Source organism: Pan troglodytes, chromosome 10 (assembly GCF_028858775.2).
Source record: "Pan troglodytes isolate AG18354 chromosome 10, NHGRI_mPanTro3-v2.0_pri, whole genome shotgun sequence".
NCBI classification, from domain to species: Eukaryota; Metazoa; Chordata; class Mammalia; order Primates; family Hominidae; genus Pan; species Pan troglodytes.
The window spans coordinates 76,613,888-76,640,266 of NC_072408.2; the positions used below are offsets into that span (position 1 = coordinate 76,613,888).

At 40.2% G+C, this 26,379-nt stretch overlaps 1 protein-coding gene across 2 annotated transcripts in view; it reads left to right on the forward strand.

Annotated features, from left to right (window-relative positions):
- MYRFL (myelin regulatory factor like) overlaps positions 1-26,379 on the forward strand; it is a 140,521-nt gene that overhangs the window by 50,337 nt on the left and 63,805 nt on the right. The window contains exons 3-8 of one of the 2 annotated variants that reach the window (XM_016924934.3): positions 10,778-10,845; positions 10,945-11,203; positions 11,951-12,042; positions 18,570-18,720; positions 22,724-22,919; positions 25,518-25,594. In XM_016924934.3, coding sequence (XP_016780423.3) covers positions 10,778-10,845; positions 10,945-11,203; positions 11,951-12,042; positions 18,570-18,720; positions 22,724-22,919; positions 25,518-25,594 — 843 coding nt within the window. Of the gene's footprint in view, positions 1-6,772; positions 11,204-11,950; positions 12,043-18,569; positions 18,721-22,723; positions 22,920-25,517; positions 25,595-26,379 lie in introns of those variants that run through there. The other variant, XM_054663398.2, reaches the window with a different exon arrangement.

A 26,379-nucleotide genomic window follows, 5' to 3' on the forward strand; every position in this document is an offset into this window, starting at 1 on the left:
GTATTTTTTTTTTTTAGTAGAGATGGGGTTTCACCATGCTGGCCAGGCTGGTCTCAAACTCCTGACCTTGTGATCCACCCGCCTCGGCCTCCCAAAGTGCTGGGATTACGGGCATGAGCCACCGCGCCAGACCAAACCTCAGTTTCATTGCCTGAGGATTAAGTACAATGATGGTACCTTTTCATATGAGAGTTGTGGAGGTTAAATGAGACACACATGCAAAGGGTTAGCATGGTGCCTGGCTCAGAGTAGGTTCTCAAAAAAGTTTCTCTACATCTAAAGCAGCAGCGGAGGGGTGTGAAAGGGTCAGATCCTTGCAGTCTGCCAGCACAGAGCTGGAGGGGAGGAGTGGCATCTTCTTTGCCTTGTTTTTTGCTGCCATATCATGAAATGGTTTTCTTGGGCAACCATACTCATTGACAACATTTCTGCCAAAACCCTTTCCTGTATCAACTTCTAGATGGTGGTTACAAGCCCTAACTGACCTTGATCAAGTATTTATTGAGTGCCTGTCACAGTCTCCCCATTGGAGCACTATGGAGTGCACATGTACACACACATGCACAGCATGCACACATGTGCGCACACACACGCACACACATGCACTCACACACACGTACTCACACGTGCACACAAACATGTACTCACACACGTACTCACACGTGCACACACACATGTACTCACACGTACACACAGATATGCACTCACACATGCCCACATGTGCACGCACACATGCACTCACACATGCACACACACATGCACACACATGCACTCACACACAGAGTAGGAAGACATATTCTTAATGTGAAAGTTCATGCGAAAAGATAAATCATATACATGAAAAATTGGAGGAAATACTTTAAATAACAACCATTTTTATAGTTGGAGGATGGGGTAAAACAGTGAACAAAACAGATGTAATCCCTGCCAGTAGCTCCCCAAGGGCAGTGTGGTGGGTACAGTCTGCCCTGGCAGGGCACCCAGGCATTTTTCTTAGAATTGGTGATGCATGGTGATAATAAAAAGCAGACTGACTCTTTGTAGGCTTAGTATTGTTTTCAAATTGTCTACAGACAATGCATTTCCTTATTGCCTGCACCTGGGGTGAGCAATTCCCATCCCCTCATCCTTGGCACACCATTACTGTCATGCCACTCCGGTGGGAAGAAAAAGACAATGGCAGGTAGTCTAAAGTCACTCAGTAAGATGAAGACAAATAAGAGTAAGGCAAGGAGGATAGGCTACCATTTTAGATTGGGTGGTCAGGAAAGCTCTCTCCTGATGTATGGATTTATATATACGGCATATTCATGGTCATATGTAGTTTAACACAGTCTTTCATATTTGTTATGCACCAACTCTGTATTGGGCACTGTGCTGAGCCGAGCTCAGTGTGAGGTGCAATAGAGCTTTAGAGAAGGGGCGGTTGGTGTTGTATGAAGGCACCGAGGGATTCATTGGAGAAAACTAGGATTGGATGGCTCAATTGTGAGTATCCCACCTAGATATTCACATGAAGACACACTGTGTATGTGTCTTGCCTAATGCCTGGTAGAGTCATGAGCACAGTAGGCACTCAGTAAAGACTTAGCAAGCCTGGTTGCAATATGAAAGAAATACTGGCTGCATTGAGGGCAGCATGTATGTCGTGGATGTACATATCACCTCAACTAGCTGGAGGGCAAAGTCTATTTTGTATGCCCTCTTTTGTTCACATAGATTCAACCCCTGGGAGATTGTTTCTCCGTTCATCCTCCAAAAGACAAAAACAAGTTGTATGTCTGAGAGGAAGGAGTTTAGAAGGCAAATTATTTTATTTTTATCAGCTGCTAAGAATCTCTTGATTTTTCTTCCTTTTTTTTTTTTTTTTTTGTGACAGAGTCTCACTCTGTTGCCCAGGCTGGAGGGCAGTGTTGAGATCTCGGCTCACTGCAACCTCTGCCTCCTGGGTTCAAGCAAGCACATCTGGCTAATTTTTTTTTTTTTTTTTTTTTTTTTGTATCTTTAGTGAAGACAGGGTTTTGCCATCTTGGCCAGGCTGGTCTTAAACTCCTGACCTCAGGTGATCCACCCGCCTCGGCCTCCCGAATCTCTTGATTTTTACAACTCTTTCCTGCTGAAGCTAGAGACAGAGTTGGCCGCTCAGGGTATGACCCATAGTGTCTGTTGCTCTCTGGTGTTTGTCTGCTTTATGGAAATCCTTTTGGTATAATAGACAAGTTTGGCGCACAAAGACTGAAACACAGTCTGATGTGCATTTCTGGGATTCTTGACATGACGATTGTGAGTAAAAGGGGCTAAGAAGTGAAGAAAAAATACCAAACAAGTGTTTTACTAGGAGCTAATCATTGCTCTTCTTTTAACAATTTGGTCGGTTTGAAGGTAGCTATCATTAATTCTCCCTTCAAATTCTCTGAAAAGAAGTGCAAAATTTCTCTAACTGTATTTAAATGCATTGAACATGGAAGCATATAAAATACAATGAAATAAAGGAGTAGCTGTGGTGAATTTTGGAAGGGGAAGGAACTCTAAAGACAGCATTTAATATTTTAAAATCTTCATCTTAAAACCACCAACACATATTCCTGTCACTCAACGCAGGGACTTTTGGTTCTCGTTAAGGGACTGCTGGATGGAGACTACATTCCTGTTTACAATATGCCAAGCCATATTTTTTTTTAGTAGATTGATCATTTACTTGTGATTTTCAGTTTTTATTACATTATTGAATTCAATGATGCCTGTAGTGTCAGGGTAACTAAACAACTGCCTAGAGCCTTAAATGTGGAATTATGAGATCACAGAGTCAGTTACAAAATTTAATTTATAGACCTAGAGTGATACATGTGAAGAATTTAAGAAGTCAAATGATACTGTATATAGCATATAATAGGAGATTACCAGCAATCCCCCTGCTCTACCCCTGTCTTTAAATTGGCTCCCCCAGAGGCAGCCACTTTCCAACTCTTTTTGGATATTTCTTTTTTTTTTTTTTTTTGAGATGGAGTCTTGCTCTGTCACCCAGGCTGGAGTGCAGTGACACAATCTTGGCTCACTGCAAGCTCCGCCTCCCGGGTTCACGCCATTCTCCTGCCTCAGCCTCCCAAGTAGCTGGAACTACAGGCACCTACCACCATGCCCGGCTAATTTTTGTATTTTTTTTAGTAGAGACAGGATTTCACCGTGTTAGCTGGGATGGTCTTGATTTCTTGACCTCGTGATCCACCCACCTTGGCCTCCCAAAGTGCTGGGATTACAGGCGTGGGCCACCGCGCCTGGCCCTCTTTTTGGATATTTTTATTGCCCTATATCTAAATAATGTTTTTATATTGCTTTTTTGCTGTATACACTTGAAGAACATAATATAATCTTCTGGGAAGATTTAATTTTCTTATATCACATCTTACATTCACTTCTACACTCAGCTTCCCAATATCATAAAATTGTCTAAAATTTTTTAGTTATGTCAATATCCAGGGCTTACATTATTATGATGTGTCACATATAATTTTCATTTTTTTTTTGCTTTGTTTGAATCATTGCCTTGTTTTTACAATTTGTTTGGCTTTGGTTCCCTCAAGTTCTCTAAAAAGAGCTGAAAATTTTTCTCAATGTTAAAAATAATCAATTCTTTTCCTCGTCAATAAACTCCTCAATCCATGTATGTCTTTAGTGACTTTTTGGTTCTATCAACTTGTTCTCCCCATTGTGTTCTATCATTGATGAAAGAGGAATGTTAAAATATTTAGCTATGTGATTGTACAATTGTCTACATCTTTTAGTTTCATTAATTTTTGTTTGTGTATTTTGAAACTCTGTTATTAAGTACATAAACAATCATGATTCCTATGCCTTCCTAAAAAATGACTCTTATTATTAGAAATGAGCCTCTTTGTCTGTGGTGGTACTCTTTATTTCGAAGTCAGTTTTAGCTATTATTCATGAAACTGCTTCACCCTTCTTGTACACATTTTTCTCTTGGTTAACTTTTGACTTATCTGTGTCTTTATATTTCAAGTGTTTTTGCAGGCAAAAGAGAGTTGCTTTTTAAAAATCCATTCTGATCATTTCTGCCCTTTTTCCCCCTTAGGGACAGGGTCTCACTTTGTCACCTAGGCTGAAGTGCAGTGGCATGATCACAGCTCATTGTAACCTCAAACTTCTGGGCTCAAGTGATCCTCCTGCCTCACTCTCCTGAATAGCTGGGACTATAGGTGTGCACAACCACACCTGGCTAATCTTAAATAAAAAAAATTTTTTTTTTTTGAGATGGAGTCTCGCTCTGTTGCCTAGGCTGGAGTGCGATGGCATGATCTCGGCTCACTGCAACCTTTGCCTCCTGAGGTCATACGATTCTCCTGCCTCAGCCTCGTGAGTAGCTGGGATTACAGGTGTGCGCCACTGTGCCCGGCTAATTTTTGTATTTTTAGTAGAGATGGGGTTTCACCATGTTGGCCAGGCTGGTCTTAGGCTCCTGACCTTGTGATCCACCTGCCTCGGCCTCCCAAAGTGCTGGGATTACGGGTGTGAGCCACCACGCCTGGCCTTTACATTTTGTTTTTAGAGACAGGGTCTCACTATGTTGCTGAAGCTGGTCTTGAATTCCTAACCTCAAGCAATCCTCCTGCCTCAGCGTCCCAAAGCACTGGAATTAGGTGAGCTACCGTGCCTGGCCTAATTTCTGCCTTTTAATGGGAGTGTTCAATCTTTTAACATCTAATGTAATTATTAGTATTGCACAATAGACCTCCTTATTCATGGAGGATATGTTGCAATACCTCTACTGGATGCCTGAAACTGAGGGTAGTACCAAACCCTATATATGCTATGCACAAATTTCTTTTTCTTTCTTTACAGTTTCATGAATAGAAGATTAATTCTTACAGTAGATCAGGGGTGTCCAATCTGTTGGCTTCCCTGGGCCACACTGGAAGAAGAAGAATTGTCTTTGGCCACATGTAAAATACACGAAGATTAACGATAGATGATGAGCTAAACCAAAAAAAAAATCAGAAAAAAATCTCATAACGTTTTTTACAAGTTTACAAATTTGTGTTGGGCTGCATCCGTCCTGGGCTGCATGCAGCCCACGGGTGGCGGGTTGGACAAGCTTGCAGTAGATTCTAGCAATCTCAGCACACAATTTTTTTTCTTTCCTTACTATGTCAAGAATTTTCAAATGTTCACTTAAAGGAAGTACTTTGTGGCTTCTCTTGGGCATATACAAATTGCCAACTTTACATGTCTTGTGTTTGGAACCATTATAAAGTAAAATAAAGGTTACTTGAACACAAGCAATGTGATATCGTGGCAGGAAATCCGTCTTTGTCTTAGGCTACTAAGACAATGGGTGGGTAGTGGATACAGTGTGGATATACTGGAAAAAGGGGATGATTCATGGTTTATGATTTCATCATGCTACTCAGAATGGAGTGCAATTTAAAACTTACAAATTATTTATTTCTGGAATTTTCCATTTAATATTTTTGGACCAAGGTTGATTGTGGGTAACTGAAACCTTAGAAAGTGAAACCATGGATAAGGGAGGACTATATCTGTAGTTAAGTCTGACATTTAATTATTTGTCTCTCTTTTTTTTTTTTGGTCCCTTCTGTTTCTTATTCTTCTGTAACTCCTTTCTTGGTTTATTTTGTATTGTTTGAATAATTTTAGAATTTCATTTTATCTGTTGACTTTAGTTCTACTTCTTTGCATTATTTAACTTTTTACAGTTTACTTAGAGTTAATGAGTTAATATTGTACCACTTTACATAAAATGTAGAACTATCAACAATGTAGTTCCATTGATCTCCAACTCCCATCCCCTATGCTATAGTTGTCCTAAGTATTATACCTATGTGCATTATAAACTTCACAAAATCATAATTTTTACTTTAAGCACTCAAATGTATTTTATTTTGTTATTTTATTTTATTATTATTTTTGAAATAAGGTCTCAGCCTGTTGCTCAGGCTAGGGAGCAGTGGCAACTCATGGCTCACTCAAGCCTCATTCTCCTGGGCTCAAGCGATCCTTCAGCCTCAGCTTCCTGAGTAGCTGGGAGCACAGGTGCATGCCACCACGCCCTGCTAATTTTAGTATTTTTTGTAGAAACAGGGTCTTGCCATGTTGTCCAGGCTAGTCTTAAGCTCCTGGTCTTAAGCAATTCTTCTCCTTCGGCCTCCCAAAGTATTGGGATTATAGGCATGAGCCATTGTGCCCACCTTCAGATGTATTTTTAAAAATTAAGATAAAAAATAATTTACATTCAATAATATATCATTTTTATTCTCTTCATACCTTTCCATAGTTTCAAATTTCCATCTAGAACCATTTCCCTTTAGCCTGAATAACTGTCTTTAACATTTCTTATTGTACATGCCGATTCTCAAATTCACTTAGTTTTCTTTTATCTCAAAATATCTTTATTTTGCTTTCATTGTTGAAGACTATTTTCATTGGATATCAAATTCTGGCTTACCAATTTTGTTTTTCTGTAGCACTTTAAAGATGTTTTTGTACTGTCTTCTGGCCTCTGGAGATTTTGATTAGTCAGTGATTATTTGAATCACTATGACCCTGCACATAATGTACTGTTTTTCTTTAGCTACTTTTAAGACTTTCTCTTTATTTTTGGCTTACAGTTACTCCACTCTGATGCAGTAGATGTATTTATTTTGCTGAGCTTCTTAAAGATATAAATGTATGTATCTTTAAAGATATAAATGTATATATGTATATATCTAAGGTATATACATTTATATCTTTAAGAAGCTCAGCAAAATAAATACATCTACCACATCAGAGTGAAGTATATATCTTCATAAAGATATATACATTTATATCTTTTCCTAAATTTAGGAAGATTTTGGCTGTTATATCTTAATTTTTTTTTTCTGTTTCATCCTCTCTGCAGGTTCATAAATCTCTTTTTCTCTCTCTTTTTTAAAGTTCATTTTTTTCCTCTCTGTTGTTTAGATGGGATGATGTCTATTGATGTATCTTTGAGTTCTGTTTTAAGCCCATCTAATAATTTTTTTAAATTTTTATTTCTGGAATTTTTCTAATCTTAGAATTTCTATTTAGTTTTTTTATTTGTAGTTTTGATTTCTTTGCTGAGATTTTATTTATTTTTTTTCACAAGCATGTGCTTGTCTGCTCCATTTAGCTTCTTATAGTAGCTGCTTTAAAGATCCTTGTCTGCTAATCCAGTATCTGGATCATTTCTGGGTTAGTGTTCACAGATTGTTCTGTCCCTCCAAGCTAGGCCACATTTTTCTGGTTCTTTGTAGAGAGCAGTTTTTCTAACCCCTGCCGGTGGACTGCTACGGGTCCATGGCCTGATAGGAACCTGGCTGCAAGAGCATTCCCGCCTGGGCTCTGCCTCCTGTCAGATCAGCAGCGGCATTAGATTCCCTTAGGAGCGGGAACCCTGTTGTGAACTGCACAGGCGAGGGGGATCTAGATTGCATGTGCCTTATGAAAATCTAACTAACGCCTGATGATCTGAGATGGAGCAGTTTCATCCCGAAACCATCCCCCGCCCCCACTACGTCCATCTCTTCCATGAAATCAGTCTCTAGTGCCAAAAAGGTTGGGGATTGCTGTTGTAGAGTAGTTTTTGTACCTGGACATTGTGAATGGCTGGATTCTTTTACATCCCTCAGAGAGTATACTTTTGTTTTAGTAGTCAATCACTTTGCTTAGACTCAAATTGTAAACTTTGTCTCGGGAAGTAACTCAAATTTCAGTTCAGTCCTGTTGTCTTTGGTTGGGCTGTGCGCAGTCTGCCCCATCTATGATAGATCAGGAGTCAGCAATAGATTTGGCAGAGTTACACACAGAATCCAGGGGTCCCCTGCTCTTATCTTTCTTTTCCAAGATTCCTCTTTCACTTTTCAGCAGGTGTGTTTGCCCCAAGATTTGTTTTCTGGTTATTCAGGCCAGGAAGGCTGTGGATTTCTATCGGAGGTTAGCTGTCCTGTGGCTCTGACTTCAACCAGCCCTCAGACTAAATGCTGTAAACAAGAAACTCACTGTATGGCAGTACCTTCTCCAAGTTTCAGTGCCCACCACAATCTCCTTGCTTTTGTCTAGTTTCCAGTGTCTTTGGGCAGGTGGTGTTTTTTGTTTTGTTTTGTTTTTGTTTTTAAAGTATTTCCAGCATTTGTACTGTTTCTCTGTGGGAGGGTCAGATCTGGTAGGAGTTTAATCATCATATAAGAAGGGGGAAAAAAAAACGAAAAGAGCTCTTTGTGATTCTTCAGCATTCCCTATTTATCTGGTTTTGTTCTCTGTCTTTAATGTTAAAGGCTTTCTCAAAATGTCTGGTCCTTTATTGTTTGTTCGTGTTTAAAAAGTTCTGTGTGCAAACCATTGTTCTCATCCAAGGATGAATTTCTTGGTAGAGTGATGAAGGAGGGGATGGCTATTTCCTTGGTAACTTGAAAATACTACGTTTTCCTCGAGTACATTCCATTTTTCTTGGGAACATTATTCCAATTTCTTACTTGTGGGAAATCTGCTTGGATACATGCAAAACAGAGTTAAGGAAAAGACTCAGAATTCAGTGGTTAGATTTTTAATGAATTCTTCTATTTTTTCAGCCCAGTAGCTCAGCCACAGCATTCACTGTGCCTGGTAACCCTGTACCACAGTTTCCCTGGGACCATTTCTCTAGAGAGTAAACCTTTCCAACTTCTGTTGGGGTGATGGAGGTAGCTTTACAGGGTGGGGAAGCTAATGTAAGGGTCCAGGTCTTTCTTTCTTTCTTTCTTTCTTTCTTTCTTTTTTTTTTTTTGAGACGGAGTCTCGCTCGGTCAGCTAGGCTGGAGTGCAGTGGCGCGATCTTGGCTCACTGCAAGCTCCGCCTCCCGGGTTCACGCCATTCTCCTGCCTCAGCCTCCCAAGTAGCTGGGACTACAGGCGGCTGCCACCACGCCTGGCTCATTTTTTGTATTTTTAGTAGAGATGGAGTTTCACCGTGTTAGGTGGGATGCCCTCGATCTCCTGACCTCGTGATCCGCCCGCCTCCGCCTCCCAAAGTGCTGGGATTACAGGCATGAGCCACCGCGCCAGGCCTCCAGTTGTTTCTTGTTCAAATGTTCAACCAATCCTTTTGTTTTCAGCTCCACCCTTAGCCCTGAATGCAGAAGCTCATGGTGACTCCTGCGTCCTGGGCTTTTTGAGTTTTGTTTGATTGGAAAACTTCTTGTTGGATCCCTCTGTTCCCTCCACCATTTCCAGGCAGTCTTGGTTGTGTTTTGTCCATTCTACTAGTTCAGTTATCATCTATTCTATTTCTGTCTGCTGCCATGTTATTAAAATTTGGTCTGCTGGGGTCTCTGCTCATATTCTTTATTATGTCTCTTTATTCCTTTACATTTATTTGAGTGGGATTTTTGGAGGAGAGTAGATGTGTGTCCTCTCTTCCCTTATTAATAGGAAGTGAATAAATTATAAAGAACTAATTTGAGGAGAAAACAACTTTTCTGATAAATGATAAAAGCAAGCTTTTCATCGTATTATGTTGGACTTTTAAACATACTAAACTTGAAGCTTCCTCTTCAAGCAAGAGAATCAAGTAGAGGTTGGGGTGCTTATGTATGATGCAGCATCACAGAGATGCTGAGCTATAAGCAACTTGTAGGTCTTTTGAAACAGAGATTTTCACACTTCTTTAGTGGTAGTACAGATTTTTTAAAAAATAAAATTTTACTGGCTGGGTGCCGTGGCTCACGCCTGTAATCCCTACACTTTGGGAGGCTGAGACAGGCAGATCACCTAAGGTCAGGAGTTCAAGACCAGCCTGGCCAACATGGTGAAACCCTGTCTCTACTAAAAATAAAAAAATTAACCAGGTGTGGTGTCAGGTGCCTGTAATCCCAGCTACTTGGGAGGCTGAGTCAGGATAATCACTTGAACCTGGGAGGTGGAGGTTGCAGTGAGCCAAAATCATGCCACTGTACTCCAGCCTGGGTAACAGAGCAAGACTCCATCTCAAAAAAAAATTACTTGCACTTCAATATATAAAACAGAAAAAAGTTATTTTCTCCTCAGCAATTTAAAGTGTTCTTGTTATACAACCCCTGAACTCCTTTTAAGAGCTTTGGGATCCCCTGGCGCCCAGATGGAAAATCATTGCTGTAGGGACAGCAATTTACATTTCGTTAGCTCAAACAGTATGTACAACCATTTTTTTCTGGTATAGGAGTATTAAGAAGTAATTATTTAAAAAATTTTATTGATACATAATAGATGTATATATATTTGGGGGTAAATGTGATAATTTAATACATCCATGTAATTTGTAAAGATTCAATCAGTGCCATTGGGATATCTGTCACTTTAAATATTTGTCCTTTATAAGAAGCAATAATATTAAACTTTATTGGGCACTCACTATGTTTGGGACATTATGTTAATGGGCTTTATATACATGATCTCATTTAATTCTCACAACAATGCTGTGAGGTAGATGTAATGATTATTTCCATTTTGTAGATGAGGAAATGGAGGCCTGGAGAGGTTACGTACTTATTCATGGATACACAGCTAGGAAGTGGAAGAGCTGGGACCCAAAGCCCACTCACTTAACTAGGACACGACCTTGGGCCTGGTCTGCTGGGGTCTCACTTCCCAAACCCCTCACCCCCCCATGCCCAGCACCTGGAACCATCACTGTGGGGGCTGTACACTGAGGGTTGTCTCCCATTTGTGACAAAACTATAATGGACTAGAGTGAAACAAAAATGCAATGTATGTCTCTAATCTTCAGGCAACGCCAGCTCCCAGACACCCCGCCCTATTCTGCATCCGACTCATGCTCTCCTCCGCAGGTCAAAGGTGAGTGCGATCCACCTTCAGCACATCTGGCACTGTTGCTCTTCCTCCTCGACTCTGGGCCGTGAGAAAGGGGCACTTCTTGCTTGTGTCTCTCCCCAGGTGCATGCTACCGAACCCTGAGGCCCACAGCTGGGAGGACTCCAGCTCCTTTTCTCCACCCCACAGCTGCTCCTGCGATGCCGCCCATGCACCCGCTGCAGAGCACCTCTGGAATGGGCGACTCCTGCCAAATCCACGGAGGCTTTCACAGCTGCCACTCAAACGCCAGTCATCTTGCCACCCCCCTGCACCAATCCGTGTCCTCCCATCTGGGGATAGGTTGTTCTTACCATCAGCAGCCTCTGTGTCACAGCCCTGGGTAAAGAAAAAGATATTTAGTTATCAAAGACCTTTGCGGAAAGCCTCGGAGCAGCCTGCCTCTGGCAGGGACCTAGAGAGAATGCACAGTGGAGTCCTGTCCAGGAGATGGCAGTGTTGAGACGCGTATAGGACATCGCGAGGTCCCAGTGTTCTTGGCTTAGACAATCTTTTAATTAAAAACCCTCCAAATCCAAGGTCCTCATTCAACCAAAAGCTAAAATGTCAGAAACATACAGTGAGGTTCTGGATGATGGAGGAAACACCGTAAGCTTATGCAGCCTCAGCTAGACTACCCAAAGGGATTGTGAATGAGCTCTCCGAGAAAGATCTGCTAATTAAGCATTAACTAATGTTCTTTTCTTCTGTCTTCTCCCCTTTTCTTTCTTTTATTTCCTCTTCTGGATCTAGAGAGTGCCAGAAAGAGTAAAGGCCATCAAAAATTGTGGTAAAACTCCACATGAAAAAAGTTGTCGGGTGTAAAATGTATACCTATATTTTAAGTCTGTATCTTCCCTGTCTCAATGAGTCCTCTGCCATTATAAACATTGTCAGCTTATCTTTCAGGTTGGTGAATCTCAGATCCACTTGATCAAGGGAAACAGTTTCAGCCTAGTAGGGCTCAAGGAACCTTAACTAATTGGAATTAGACTTAGGAAAGCAGAGAGCCTGGGAGATTAAATTTTATTTAACATAACATGGAACACAAGGAAGAATCCTAACCTTCGTTTTGGTGTCTTGATTTTAGAGCCTCATTGCCTCCAACCAAGAAGAGAAAGTGCACGCAGGCACTGGAGGACTCCGGGGAATGCCGAGTGTGGGCCTGCCACTGCAGACCGAGTGAGCAAACCTGGGTGGGAACAAGGGCAATGCCATCAAAGCCTTGGGCATTAAATCAAGGCTTTTTACCAGCCTTTAAGCAGCCCTACAAAAGTTTCCCTCTCACAGAAGAGCAATGATAAGCTCTGGTAGTTTGGTTCTTCCCTCTTGATATACCTTTCATGCAGGCGGGGTCCCACAGGTCCTCCTAGGAAGAGATGATGTTTTCTGTCTCAGGTGTGGGTGAAGTGCCAATCTTTCAATTTCAGGGACAATGTGTCTCAGAGGATTCAGGCTCCAGGCCTGTGGAAGTTGTGCAGTGTGGCAGTGCCTTCAAGAGCCTGCTGGTGTGCCCATTGTATTGCTGCAATCCTTCTCAACCTTAATGTGCAAGAAATAGCATGAGGATCTTGGTAAAATGCAGACTCTGATTCAGTCTCTAGGGTCTGAGGTCTGCATTTCTAACAAGCTCCCAGGTGATGGCGATGCTACTGGCTCATGGAAGGCACTCTGAGAAGCAAGACTTACCGTGTTTTTCCACTAGAACAGGGAGGTGGAAAGTTGAACTTTTCCTCAAACTCACTTCAAATTGGCAAGTTCCCAGTGGATGTTTGAAATTTGAAATCATTTTAGAAGTCTTTCATCCGAGTCATCTAATGTCCAAGCGGTCAGCCTTCCTGTTTTTTTTTTTTTTTTTTTTTTGGTCTTATATAACGTGTAACACATCATGTTTTGAGCCAAGAGACCTGATTAACAAAGTAGTCTTTTGAAGTCCAAAGACTTGAACTTCAAAATTTTCAGAGTAAATGCTATGGCACATACTAGGGGAAAAGGATAACACTCTAGGCCAGTTTCTGTTTGTTTGTTTGTTTGTTTGCTTATTTGTTTTGTAATGATGGGTTTCACTAAGTTGCCCAGGCTGGTCTTGAATTCCTGGCTTCAAGTGATTCTCCCACCTCAGCCTCCCAAAGTCTTTGGATTGCAGGCATGAGCCACCATGTCTGGCCTCAACCCAGTTCTATTAGCAACTGTAAACACTCAAATGTGGGCAGTGTGAACAAATTCAGCGTACCAAGTCCCATTTCTTCTATCCCAGTTTGTCAGCTTAGCAAGAGGTTGAAGACTTCCTTCTTGGGTTCCCCCATCCCACCACTTCCCCAGATTCTAGAGGTTTACACTGTCCAGAAAGGAGATGTGCGTGGCTTCACCTGAGTGGGAAAAAACACAGTCTCTCTTGCTGGGGCTGCTGCCTTTTCCTTTGACAGCCCCATGGTAAGAGCTGATTCTCTGAGGGACCTCTGGCGTCAGCTCCAGCGTGGGCTGTGGAGGCCTTCTGTGGATGATGACTTCACCCTGTCAGTCAAGTCCCACCTATCTCCTGGGAGTGCGGTCTCAGAATTGCACTGGGCATCTATCCCTCATATCAACTAAACCTCAAACTGCCTCCTTTCTTTGTATATGCATCCAACATGGTCAGCAGTTGTTCACCATTTTTTTTCCAACCTTAGAAACACAAAATGCTAATTAAAGCCCCATTTGTGGATAAGTTAGAGCTTTCCATCCACCTTCCTATGCAATGCTACCCTAATTTCTTCAGGGATCCCCACATCTAGCCTGTAGCTTTTTTTATGATTCTCAGACATAAAAGGCTGAGTAAATTCCTAGCCAGACGGGGGAACCATCTGTTCATTCTACTGCAGATGCGCTAGCTCACTAAGGGATACAGGACAAGTCACTCAAACCTTCCAAGAATTCCCTCATCAAACCAGATTGCTGCTCAAATTGTCCTGGCCATCCCAGAGTTAAGCTCCATCCTGCGATGGTTTTCTGCTGCCTGTCCCAGAAAGGTCATTGATTCATCACCATCTTCAGAGAACAACCGTGGAAGAGTGATGGAAATTACTAGGATTTCCAGCAGATAGGAAATCCTATATCCCTTGTTTAAGTCCTATTCACAGGTCACTGAAAAGCTGACTAAAGATAACTGATTCCAGACAACAGTTCCAGAATGAAAATGAGCAGGTTCCCAAGGCCAAAAAAAGAAAAAAGAAAGAAAGAATAAAAAGACACAAAACAAAACATTTAGTTAATCCGAATGCCACATTCTTATTACAGTTTGTATTTTTAGCAAAAGTTTTCTAGTCAATAATTCCTATTTGATGTTGCAGGGGCCAACATTTCTACAAAGGTCCTGGGGAAACAGCACATTGCTAGAGGAAGGAGGAGGTTATGCCAGTCTTACAGGCAGAAGGATCACCAATTTTTGATCAGAGATGGCCTGAATCAATCAATAAAACTTTTCTAGTGACCTCCTCCCAAGTAGTACACTTTGGCCAAGGGTTCCAAGATCCTCATTTATAGGGCTGAAAATGTAGAATTACTGGGTTGGCGTGGGCAAATGTAAAATTTTGCTTAGAGAGGAAGTGCTGGTAGGCAGGCTTCTACCAGCTGGTTCCTGGCCCTACTTGGTCTGAACCCCAAATAAAAAAAGGGTTCATGGCCTCCCTGGAAGGCTTCAATCTTCTCTTATTTTGAACCTCAAATACAAAAGGGTTTTCCAGCCCTAGAGTCATGGCCGGTGGCCCACAGTAAGAGGTGCACTGGCTGAATTCACACTGTAGCATCAGAAAATGTACCTATCTCATCTCTCCAGGAATCTGGGATTCCCAGAGCCTTATTTTTCTTGATTATGAAATGAGAATAATAATTTTGACTTTACCCATCTCTAAGACTTTTTAAAGTAAGTTATGCAAACATATTTTGAAAGGCATTCAAATGCAAGCTATCAGTTTTCTCCAAAAGGTCTGGACTTAGGCAGTTTGCTGCTTTTACATTCTCACTTCTGTTAGATTTTCTCAAGAGATCCTCAATCTAGCATGAAGCGAAGAGGAAGATTTGAATCTCACCTCTTCCACTTAACAGCTGTGACACTGGGCAAGTTATTTCAGGTCTTTGGAAGTCAGTTTCCACATTTGTTAAATGAGATTAAGAATCCTTACCTCATAACCACTTTAGAAATCCTTTTGGCAGTATCTACTAAAGCATGTCCTGCAACCCATAGATTCCATCCCTAGAAGTATAACTAGCAGGAATGTGTACATATGCCCACCAAAAGACATTCATAAGAATGTCCAGAGCAGCATTACTTATAACAATCACAAACCAAAAAGATACCAAATGGCCATCAACGGCAAGATAAATTGTGGTATATTTATACAATGGAGTACAATATGGCAATGAGAATGAGCAAAGCACTGCCATTTGCAACACTAATGAATGAATCCCATAAACATACTGTTGGGCAAAAGAGGCCGGTGAGGCCAGGGATGGTGGCTCATGCCTGTAATCTCAGCACTTTGGGAGGCTGAGGTGGGTGGATCGCTTGAGCCCAGAAGTATGAGACCAGCCTGGGCAACAAAGTAAGATCCTGTCTCTACAAAAAGTAAAAAAAAAAAAAATTAGCCGATGTGGTGGCACATGCCTGTGGTCCCAACTACACAGGAGGCTGAGGTGGGAGGAAAGCTTCAGCCCAGGAAGTTGAAGCTACAGTGAGCTATGATTGTGCCATTGCACTCCAGCCCGTGTGACAGAGCAAGACCCTGTCTAAAAAAGAAAAAAAAAGAGGCCAGCCCAGCATACAAGAGTATATATTACATCATAGTATTCCATTTCCATAGTATTCCATATAAACTCTGCTATGGTGTTAGATTGTAGGATAGTGGTCAGTCTTGGGGAGGAGAGACTAATTATTGATAGGGGGCATGTAGGTGTCTCCTGCAGGGCTCAAAGCGTCCTATACCACTAGATCATTTTGTAAAGTATAATTGTGTACTCATGATCTGTGTACTCTTCTTGATGTACAGTGTCCTTCAAAAAAGAAAGTTTATGGAACAAAAGGATTCTTACCTGGGAGATAATTTAAGGAGCTGATGGAATGCTATGTAATGTGTCTGGGACAGCACCTGTGGTGCAGAAAGCACTCAAAGTAGGAGACATTGTTAGTAGTATTAATATGAATAAGTTCTAGCACTAGGCTCAGGTGTGTGCCTTGGGTTTCAGTGTGGGCCTGTAATTCCAGGTTCTGATCCCTAGGCTTTTCCCAGCTTATAGCCATCTCCCAGGGAAGCCACAACTGTGTCAACCCTATTGGAGCAGCTGCTCTGATACCCTTACTGTTGTGATGACAAAGGGCAGGAAATGCTGTTGTCTTTGAGGACAATCCTCCCTGCCCCTGTCCACCCTCCCTGTCAGTGTCTGGAGAAGTGGAGCTGGCTTTTGGCTGCATGCCTGAGAACATTGACCTTGCTGCCACGCTTGAGTGGGAAAGGGCATGATTTAGCCAGTATTCAGTCAGGAACATGGGCTAGTTATTTCACATTCGATAGAGCTACCATGGAGGCCAACAACAGGAGTATTTCCCAAGGCTTCTTAGGAAATACTGAGCCACCTAAGTTGAAACAAGTACAGTGATAATGACAGTGCCACTAGTAATAGCTGAAGGCACCATTGTTTAAACTCTTACCAGTGGTAGACACTGTGCTCTGCGTTTTACAGTCATGGCCTCATTGAAACCCTTCAACAACTCTGGGAGGTAACATGATTACTCCCATTTTGCAGATGAAAAAACTGAAGCTCAGAGAGCTTAAATCATTTCTGTAAGATTGCTTGGCCCTAAAGTGTAGAGTTGTGATTCAAACCCAGATCTGTCTTGATTCAAAACTCCAAGCTCTTGACCCTTTCTTCATTGTAGGAGAGAGGAAGAAAAAAAAGGAAGAATTATGTTCTCTCTTTCTCTCAATTTGGTGTAAGCAGGATAACCATAGAAGGGTTTCTTTCCTTTTTTTAAAAAAAAATATTTTAGACCACTTAGCTTTTGGAGGAGTGACAGCACGAAGAGCTCCTTGCATTGTCCACTTCCTGTATTTGTAGCTGGGAAAAAAAGTTTTTCAGTGTTTTGAGAAATCTTTCTAAAATGGGCATTTTATAAAAACAAAAAATGCATATTTTGCTTAAGTGACATTTAATAACAATACCCCAAGAGAAATACTTTTTTTTTTTACATTTGGTATGAAAAGCAACTTGAAGCAGCTCTATTTATTTATTTTAGGAAGTCCTCAATGGAAGTATAAAGAAAGGAAAGGTTTGAAGATGAAAAAACAACCCAGCTCCTTTCTCCTGCATTCTCCAAGCTGTGGGCTAGGTGGATACATTCAATAGGAGCTAATGTCCTATTTGTACATTGTTACTGAGAGCCGCACCTGGTCTCACAAACACCCACTATTTCCCATTCCCTCCTGATGCCAGGCATGAGTGATGGTAGAGGAGTTAAAAGAAAAGGGAACAGCAACCATACCAATACCATTTTACATAAAAATTATCTGAGGTTGAATCCATATGGTTTAGGAGGCATACTCAAATTAAGACAAGTTGCAAGGATTATGCAAAATAGGAGGTTGCACATGTGAAATTGCTGTTATTTGACCATTTTTGACATAGAAAAGTGGCAGTTTTCTACAGTTGATATTGCACACGAACAAGATTTTCTCTGTTACTTTATCTTGGTTCTAGCTTCTGAAAGTGCTTTCACTTCCGTTATGTCATTCTCTCTGCTTGTGTAATGCTGTAATGTGTAAAGATGGCAGGATACATGTTTTTAATTTCTATTTTGCAGTTGAGGGAAGTAAGACTCCAAGTGAATAAATAACTGGTCTAAGTTCAAAAAGCTAATTGGACCACAGAATCTTGGAGCCACAAAAGACCTGCCAAAATTAAAATATACTGGTTGCAATGAACAAAAACAAACCAAAATTCAAAAAAAAGCAAACCCTCAAACTGCCTTGTGCAAAAAAAGCAAAATAAAACAACAATAACAAAACAGGCAAAAAACAAAATTAGGGGAACTATTGGCTCCTGTTAACGCAAGGGTTTAGAATTGGGTCCCAGAACTCAGATGACACCATGAGGACTGGTGCCCTTCGTTTTTAACTCTGCCTTCTGCTGTGCTGGCATCATTCCCAGATGGGCTTTTCCCTCATGTCCGAAAATGGTGCCAGCAGCTGTTGGCGATGTATCTTGCAGGTTCAAACCTCATGGAGAAGAGTGAGCATCCCTGAAGTGCTGAGATCCACTCTGCTTGAATTGGGATAGGCCACATGTCCACCACTGATGCAATTACTGATGCAAGGACTGAATGCTGTACTTTGATTGATTGAGCTGGGTCACCTATCCTCCCGGCTCTGGGAATGAACTTCACTGCAACCACACAGACTGAAAGTGAGGAGAAGCTATGCAGGATGTAGGGTATATAGATATCAGGGACAAAGTTTCCAACAGGTGTTTACCCCCTACCCTTTGACAACGCTGACCCCAGGCTGCTCCTTTCACAGATGAGAAAATGAGGTCAGCAGCACACCTCCTACCCCCAGCACATGACACTTCCCTAGTCACTCTGCCTTACACATGGCCCACTCATCAGCTTCATGCTGCTAGCTGTGAGTTTAGGAAAAACAGCCTGGAAGGAAGGCTCTGACGCACCTGTTTCTTTGCAGTGACAAGTAGGAGTCGCAGCAGTGAAGTCCAGGACCCTGACAGTGAGGGACAGAACAGAATGCCTGCAGACCAGTGCTCTCCTGCTCTGAAGTGGCAACCATGCCATAGTGTTCCTTGGCACAGCTTATTAAACAGTCATTATGAAAAACTGTAAGTGGCTTGAGTGGGCTGGAGAGTGAGGGGAGAAAGACAGTGCCAAATCTCAGTACTGAGTTCAAGCACTGGAGCTTTGATGTCACCTCTGGTCAAGTGGGGCAAATCAGTGAGAAAGTGTCTGTCTTACTCCTCATTTTTTACATCCTAACAAATAAATAGTTGGAATATGGGTTTCTGGCCTTCAGAAAGCCAGACTTATAGTTCCACCTGATTATAATTTAACCACTAAATGATGGAGAAAGAAGGAATCTTTCTGGGATCACATGCCCAGTTTAAACTAAAAACTGGAATATAGACATTCCCCAAATCACTAACACTTAATCCTGCAGTTAACTTATAATGCCATAAAATACTTTTCTGGGGGCCACATTAAATTGTGAGCCAATGACCACCCCCCACATATATGCTGTGAATGAATATTACCAAGTTCACTGACAATATATCCTGCAGCAATCGTGGTAGATGGTTTCTTTATGTTAAGGAGTCTGAAGTCAAATCATACAAAACATCCTTAAAAAGTGGAAAAGCTTCACCCAATTTTTATGACATAAGATAGTTTCAAGAAATAAATGTGCAATCCTATATTATTACTCTTAAACATCCTTTAGACTTCTTTATTTCTTAGCATGTAATTTACCTACTTAAGCTTCTAGAATTTTCATTGGGCTATAACTTAAGTTAAAATTTTCCAAATTCAAATTTTAAAATTTTCCAAATTCAAATACTGTAAAGCTTATCACTAGGACTTTCATGGTGGATGCACTAGAGGGAAGAAATATTTTCCTTAAAAGAAAATCTAGGGAGTTAAACAGACTTTGGGAGTTGGTGTGTTTAATAAGCTAAAGGAAGCTCATTGCTCATTGTATCATTGAAATGTCATGACTTTGTGTCTTTTCTACTGTGTGCAATTAGAAAAAGAAATGAGGGGTCCATGGGTTTTGGCTTTGAGGCTTGGCCTTCCTTAGATTATCTTTTGGGGAACATTCCATGTTTTGTAAGAAATATGAGCACCGAGGTATGAAACTGTCACACGCAGGCTCAATGCTTTAATTAAAACTTAACTGCTTCCCAGGCTCTATGCATCAAGTTGATCAAGTTTTCAAGGTAAGTGTTATCCCTCTTCTTATTTGAAAACATTTTTAAGTTTGTTTGAACAGCCTATCTTGGCTCCAATAATCTAGAAAAATATGGAGAACACAGAGTATATGGAAACAAAGGAGAACACAGATAGTATCAACTCAAAAGTAATGAGGCAGATTTATGTTGAGTATTTAGCCATAATTCACTTTTCCTAAGCAAAAAAGGAAGGCAATATTTACCCAGTTTAGAATTCAGGCCCTCCTAATTTCACTACTTATATCAATGAGACAGAAAAACACCCATCTTTTCTTATATAGTTAGGTCTAATTTGTTACAAAAATATCATTTTCTTAAGTAACCTAAAAACAGTTCAGTTAGGGCATTAAAATTTTATCAATTTTTTTCTGAATTGTGTTTCAATGCTATCAAAGAACTTTTAAAAAGCCAGTTTAATTGACTTTATACTTAACTTTTGATATCAGAAGCAGAATCGCCATTCTTAGGTAAGCAGATTTCTATAATCAGAGATTGGTGTTTAAGGTTCAGAATAATCATCAACAGTATAACTCTTACTGATTGATTCCGTTTCTGATTATTGCTGCCCTAAATTTCAGCCTAACGCTCATATCTTAGCTGTACTTTTTTTCTTCAGAGTTTTTGACAGTGAAGCATAAAACATCACCAAAAATGTTTTATTCTCAACTAAGACAGTTCTTATTACCCTCTGTAGTAAAATCTATATAATTCTATCCATCTAGCCTTTAGATGAACAAATTAGCAGATTAATTCTAGAAACTTGAGTCAATAAGCAGTTTCCAGATGGCATAAGATGTGTAGTCCTTATCAAATTCTTCATTCAGTGGATTTTCTTTTTGCTGCTGGCAGGCACTGTGATTGTGGAGCCTTTGACTGATTGGCTTCTTAAGGGTAGTCAATGACTCAGTAACTTGATCCATTGGGAAGGTGCAAAGAACATGAACACTCTTCTCCCAAGAGACCCATTAATTTTTTCTGTTTCTGGAATTAGAGGAAAATTTAGAAACTCTGTGTTATTCATTATAATAGCAGTCATCCAAATTGAGATCCCAGGATGCATAGATCTGTACAGTAGTAGAGCAGTGAGTAATGCCCTCCTCTGCTTGCGGAGAGCTTCTTTCTTGAGAAGAAACCCACATTTAGGAAGCTTGATGAATTAAAAATCCTGCCGCATATTTTCATCATGCATGGGAAAAATTCATCAAAGAAGTTTTCAACTTTTATGTTCTCTATTTGATAATGTTATGCATTTAATATGTTTTCTTTTTATTAACATTTTAGAATTGTTTTATTAAGCCTATTACAGTTTGAGTATTCCTTATCTGAAATGTTTGAGATCAGAAGTATTTCTGATTTGGGAACTTTTTTGGATTTTGGAAGATTGTATTATACTTACCCTAATCCAAAAATCTGAAATCTGAAATGCTCCAGTGAGCATTTCTTTTGAGCATCATGTTGGTGTTCAAAAATTTTGGATCGGCTGGGCGCAGTGGCTCACGCCTGTAATCCCAGCACTCTGGGAGGCCGAGGCCGCGGATCATCTGAGGTCAGGAGTTCAAGACCAGTCTGGCCAACATGGCGAAACCCCATCTTTACTAAAAAAATACAAAAATTGGTTGGGCATGGTAGCTGGAGCCTGTAATCCCAGCTACTCAGGAGGCAGAGACAGGGAGAATTGCTTGAACCCGGGAGGCGGAGGTCGCAGTGAGCTGAGATCACGCCACTGCACTCCACCTGGGCGACAGAGCGAGACTCTGTCTCAAAAAAAAAAAAAAAGTTTAGGATCTTGGAGCACTTCAGATTTGGGATTTTCAGATTTGGGATGCTCAATTTATATACACAAAGCATTGCTATTAGACATAGCAATGATAAAACCAATAAAGCAAAAGTTGATTAGCCACCCTGCCACTATCCCATTTCTTTCTGCAGAAGTAACCACCATTGTAGGTTTTCAGTGCTATTACCAAATTGGGAGAATAAAAAGGAAATGACCATACTCTAGTGAAAACAGGTTTCCAATCGATTGTATAACTGGCTCTGGTTGATTTAAGAGAATTTCTGGTAATTCTGCTAAGTCTGCTTTTTCATGCGATCATCAATAGGCTGAATATTCTTTCATCCAAGTGACTTTTTAAATATGGTGTTGCTGGTGAAATTTTGAGACTTTTTTTTCCTAAAGGAGAAAAGAGATTAATTCTACCCCAGATATTTCACAAGTCTAAGTAATGTGTTGACTTCTCAACATCTAGCCTACATCTTTCTATTGTGTTGTGGAGTCAAATTAAAAGTCTAAAAAGCACAAAGGGGAAAGGCAATCTGAAAAAAATAATGCTTCCATTTGGCAAGAATTGTACTTCTGGCCGGGTGCGGTAGCTCACACCTGTAATCCTAGCACTTTGGGGTGCTGAGGTGGTTGGGATCACTTGAGGTCAGGAGTTTGAAACCCAGCCTGGCCAACATGGCGAAACCCTGTCTCTACTAAAAATACAAAAATTAGCCGGGCGTGGTGGTGTGCACCTGTAGTCCCAGCTTACTCAGGAGGTTAAGGCAGGAGAATTGCTTGGACCCAGGACGCTGAGGTTGCAGTGAGCCAAGTTGGTGCTACTGCACTCCAGCTTAGGGGACAGAGCAAGACTGTCTCAAAAAAAAAAAAAGATTGTACTTCTTTGTGAGAAAATAAAAAGCTGGGAAACAGCCAGCTGTGTTTTGAAATGTTATTTTTATTTCCTCATTAAAAATTCAAGAAATCAATTGATTAAATATAGCAAAAGGCACTTTTCACAGTACATTTTCTTGAAATGTTTATACAACTAATATTGTTAATGAAAATAAATATATGGAAACATTTGTAAAACTGGTTTCTTGGTTTCTCTTTTCATAGACCTGATGTGGGCTATCGAGTTGTAACAGACAAAGGATTTAATTTTTCACCAGCAGATGAAGCTTTTGTTTGCCAAAAGAAGAATCATTTCCAGATAACCATTCACATCCAAGTTTGGGGAAGTCCAAAATTTGTTGAAACCGAGATGGGCCTAAAGCCAATAGAAATGTTTTACTTGAAAGTTTTTGGCATTAAGGTATGTCTTTTATTTAGTTCAGTTTATATCAGTCAACATTTATTTTGTTTCAGTTGTCTATTGCTGCATGACAAACTATCCCAAAATGACTTAAAATAATAACAGTCCTTTATTTTGGTCACAAATCTGCAACTGGGTCAGCGTGTGACTATGACAACTCATCTTTGTTCAGAAGTCATCAACTGGGGCAGCTTAACTGGGCCATTTTCAAGAAGCACTCACATGCCTGTTGAGTTTGGGCTGGCCATCAGCTGGAGCTCAAATGGGGCTCTAACTGACAGGGCTTAGCTCTTCTCCATGTGAACTGCTCTATGGGATAGCTTGTGTTTCTTCACACCATGGTGGCTGGCTTCTAAGGATAAACATTGCAAGACAAGTTAAGTGAAAGATGTCAATTTCTTTCTTTCTTTCTTTCTTTCTTTCTCTTTCTTTCTTTCCTCCTTCCTTCCTTTCTTTCTCTTTCTTTCTTTCTTTCTTTCTTTCTTTCTTTCTTTCTTTCTTTCTTTCTTTCTTTCTTTCTTTCTTTCTTTCGTTCTTTCTTTCTTTTTTTCTTTGAGACATGGTCTTGCTCTGTCATCCAGGCTGGAGCACAGCAGCATGATTATGGCTCATTGCAGCCTTGACCTCCCAGGCTCAAGTGGGAGCCTCCCAAATAGCTGGGACCACAGGTGTGTGCCACCATGCTGGCTGTGTTTGTAGAGATGGGGTCTCACCATGTTGCCTGGGCTGGGCTTCAATTCCTGGGCTCAAGTGAGCCTCCTGCCTCAGTCTCCCAAAGTGCTGGGATAACAGGCATGAGCTACCATATCCAGCCAAGATGTCGATTTCGTAAGCCTGGGCTCAGAAAATGGCACAGCATCACTTCAAATGATAGTTTTATAGTTTTCAGTGAATACTCTTGCAATTCTTTTACTAAATGTATTCTTAATTATTTTATTTTTATTGATGTTGATGCATTTTCATATGAAGTAGATTCATTATTTTCATCAAATTATCAAAGAGATCTGTGACCTAAAAAAAGCCGAGGAGCCACTAATTTAGTCAACGCCCTCCTCTACAGTTTAACAGAGGGGAGACTGAGGGCCAATAAGGTTACACAATTCATCCAAGGTAGTAAATGATAGAGCTCGGTTCAGAATGGAGGTAATATGACTTCTGAGTGATCAAAAAGTATTTCTGAAATTGTAACTTTATATCCAGTTCCTAAGAGGGAGAAGCATTCATTATCTGCCTATTTTGTTGTTTTTGTTGTTGTTTTGTTTTCTTTAAGACAGGGTTTCGCTCTGTTGCCTAGACTGGAGTGCAGTGGCTTTATCACAGCTCACTACAGCCTCAACTTCCTGGGCTCAAGCAATCCTCCTGCTTCTGCCTTCCAAAGTGTTGGAATTACAGGCATGAGCCATTGTGCCTGGCCTACATATTTTATTCTGATAGCTAACCTGGGCTTAGGCACTAAGGCTTGGCTGCTGCACACATAACTGTTCTTGCACCACACTGAGCTCTTAAAAACAAAACAAAACAAAAACCAAAATACATATAAACATCAAACAAACAAGCAACAAAAAGACATTCTTTGTATGATTATGCATGTAATATAAGTTCATTGTGAAAATTTTGGAACATAATAGAAATGTATGAAAAAGAGATGAAATTCATTTGTATTTGGGATCCACCATTTGGTAGCCTATTTTTTCTCATTTCTTCTGTTATTAAAATTAATCTCATATTGCTAGTAATATATTGTGAACATCACATTATATGATATTAGTAAGGACCCCATAAAAATATTGTTCACAAAGATAATATAGTTTTCCATTGTATGGATGCATCATATTAATTCCCTTATTATTAGAAGTTTTGTTGATTTTCCATTTTTTATTGTTAATAAAACTTCAGTGAACATCCACCTACCTTTGCATAAGGATACATTCCAGAAGGGGAATTTACACATGAAAGATACATATTATTAAAACTCTTGATGTAGGCCACCAATTGCTTTCTAGAAAGATTTGTTACAATGTGAACACCCACCAGTTGTATATTACAGGGCTGATCTCACAAGTCCTTTCCAATATTCACAGAACAAGAAGAGTTTGTAGCAGATGCTGAATAAATGTTAATTCTTATGATTTGTTTATTATATTGTATATCATTGTTTCTTCATAGTAGAATGAATGTAAGCTCCCCAAGGACAGGAAATTTTGTTAATTGTGTTCAGTTCTTATCTCTAATGCCTAAAGCAGTTCCTCGTACATAGTGGGTGCTCCATAAGTACTTCTAGAATGAATTAATAAATAAGGAGCTGCCTTACTCCTGATGTTTCAGCCATCTTCCAGCCCTCTCTGTATTCACTGCCTACCTGAAATACTCTGTTGTCTTGTGTTCTCATTGTTTAATTTCACAGGTATTTATTTCTTTCCTCATCAACAGAATACCACGTTAAGGTAGGGACTATTGTCTTATGTGTCTTTTCAGTGACTTGTTCCTCCTGCCCAGTGCCTAGGATGATGGCTTGAAAAGCTTTTTAAGTACTTGAACATTCTTTGCTGATTAACATTTTAATTAATTAATTAGTTTACTTTTTGTTGTTTCATACAGGTGGAAGCTACCAATCAAATAATTACTATTGAACAGTCCCAAGCAGATAGGAGCAAAAAGATTTTCAATCCTGTTAAGTAAGAATTTATTTTCTGAATTCCTTTGTGAATGTTTTGTGAATAAACACCTACTTTGTTTTTTTATATATATAATTTTATTATCTAATATATTTTGCTTATTTAAAATGAAACCTACCATAGAATCCAAATAATTAATGTTAATTTTTTTTTTTTTTTTTTTTTTTTGGAGAAAGAATTTTGCTCTTGTTGCCCAGGTTGGAGTGCAGTGGCGTGCTCTGGGCTCACTGCAACCTCCAACTCTTGGGTTCAAGGGATTCTCCTGCCTCAGCCTCCAGAGTAGCTGGGATTATAGGCATGAGCCACCATGCCTGGCTAATTTTTTGTATCTTTAGTAGAGATGGGGTTTCATCGTGTTGGCCAGGCTGGTCTTGAATTCCTGAACTCAGGTGATCTGCCTGGCTCAGCCTCCCAAGGTGCTGGGATTATAGGCGTGAGCCACAGTGCCCTGCCATTAATGTAGTATTAATGTTAATATTATGAATATATGTTTATCAACAAAGCAGAGTTGTACTATGCATTGAAACTGTTGCAAAAATTCTTTATAAAACGATCCATTTTTAAAGCCACTGTTATTTTCATATTGTTTATTGCTAAAAACTTTGCTAACAACCTTACTAACAACTTTAGTTCCTTGAAATAAATTATGGCTAGATCTTTCTTTTAATTTTTCATTTAAATCAGCATGATGTTGATTGAATTAATTTTGAGATTGTATATCCATGCTGTACTTAGAAGTCATTTTTCCTTATTCTTTAAAGCCATGTTGATAGCTTGCTGAATGG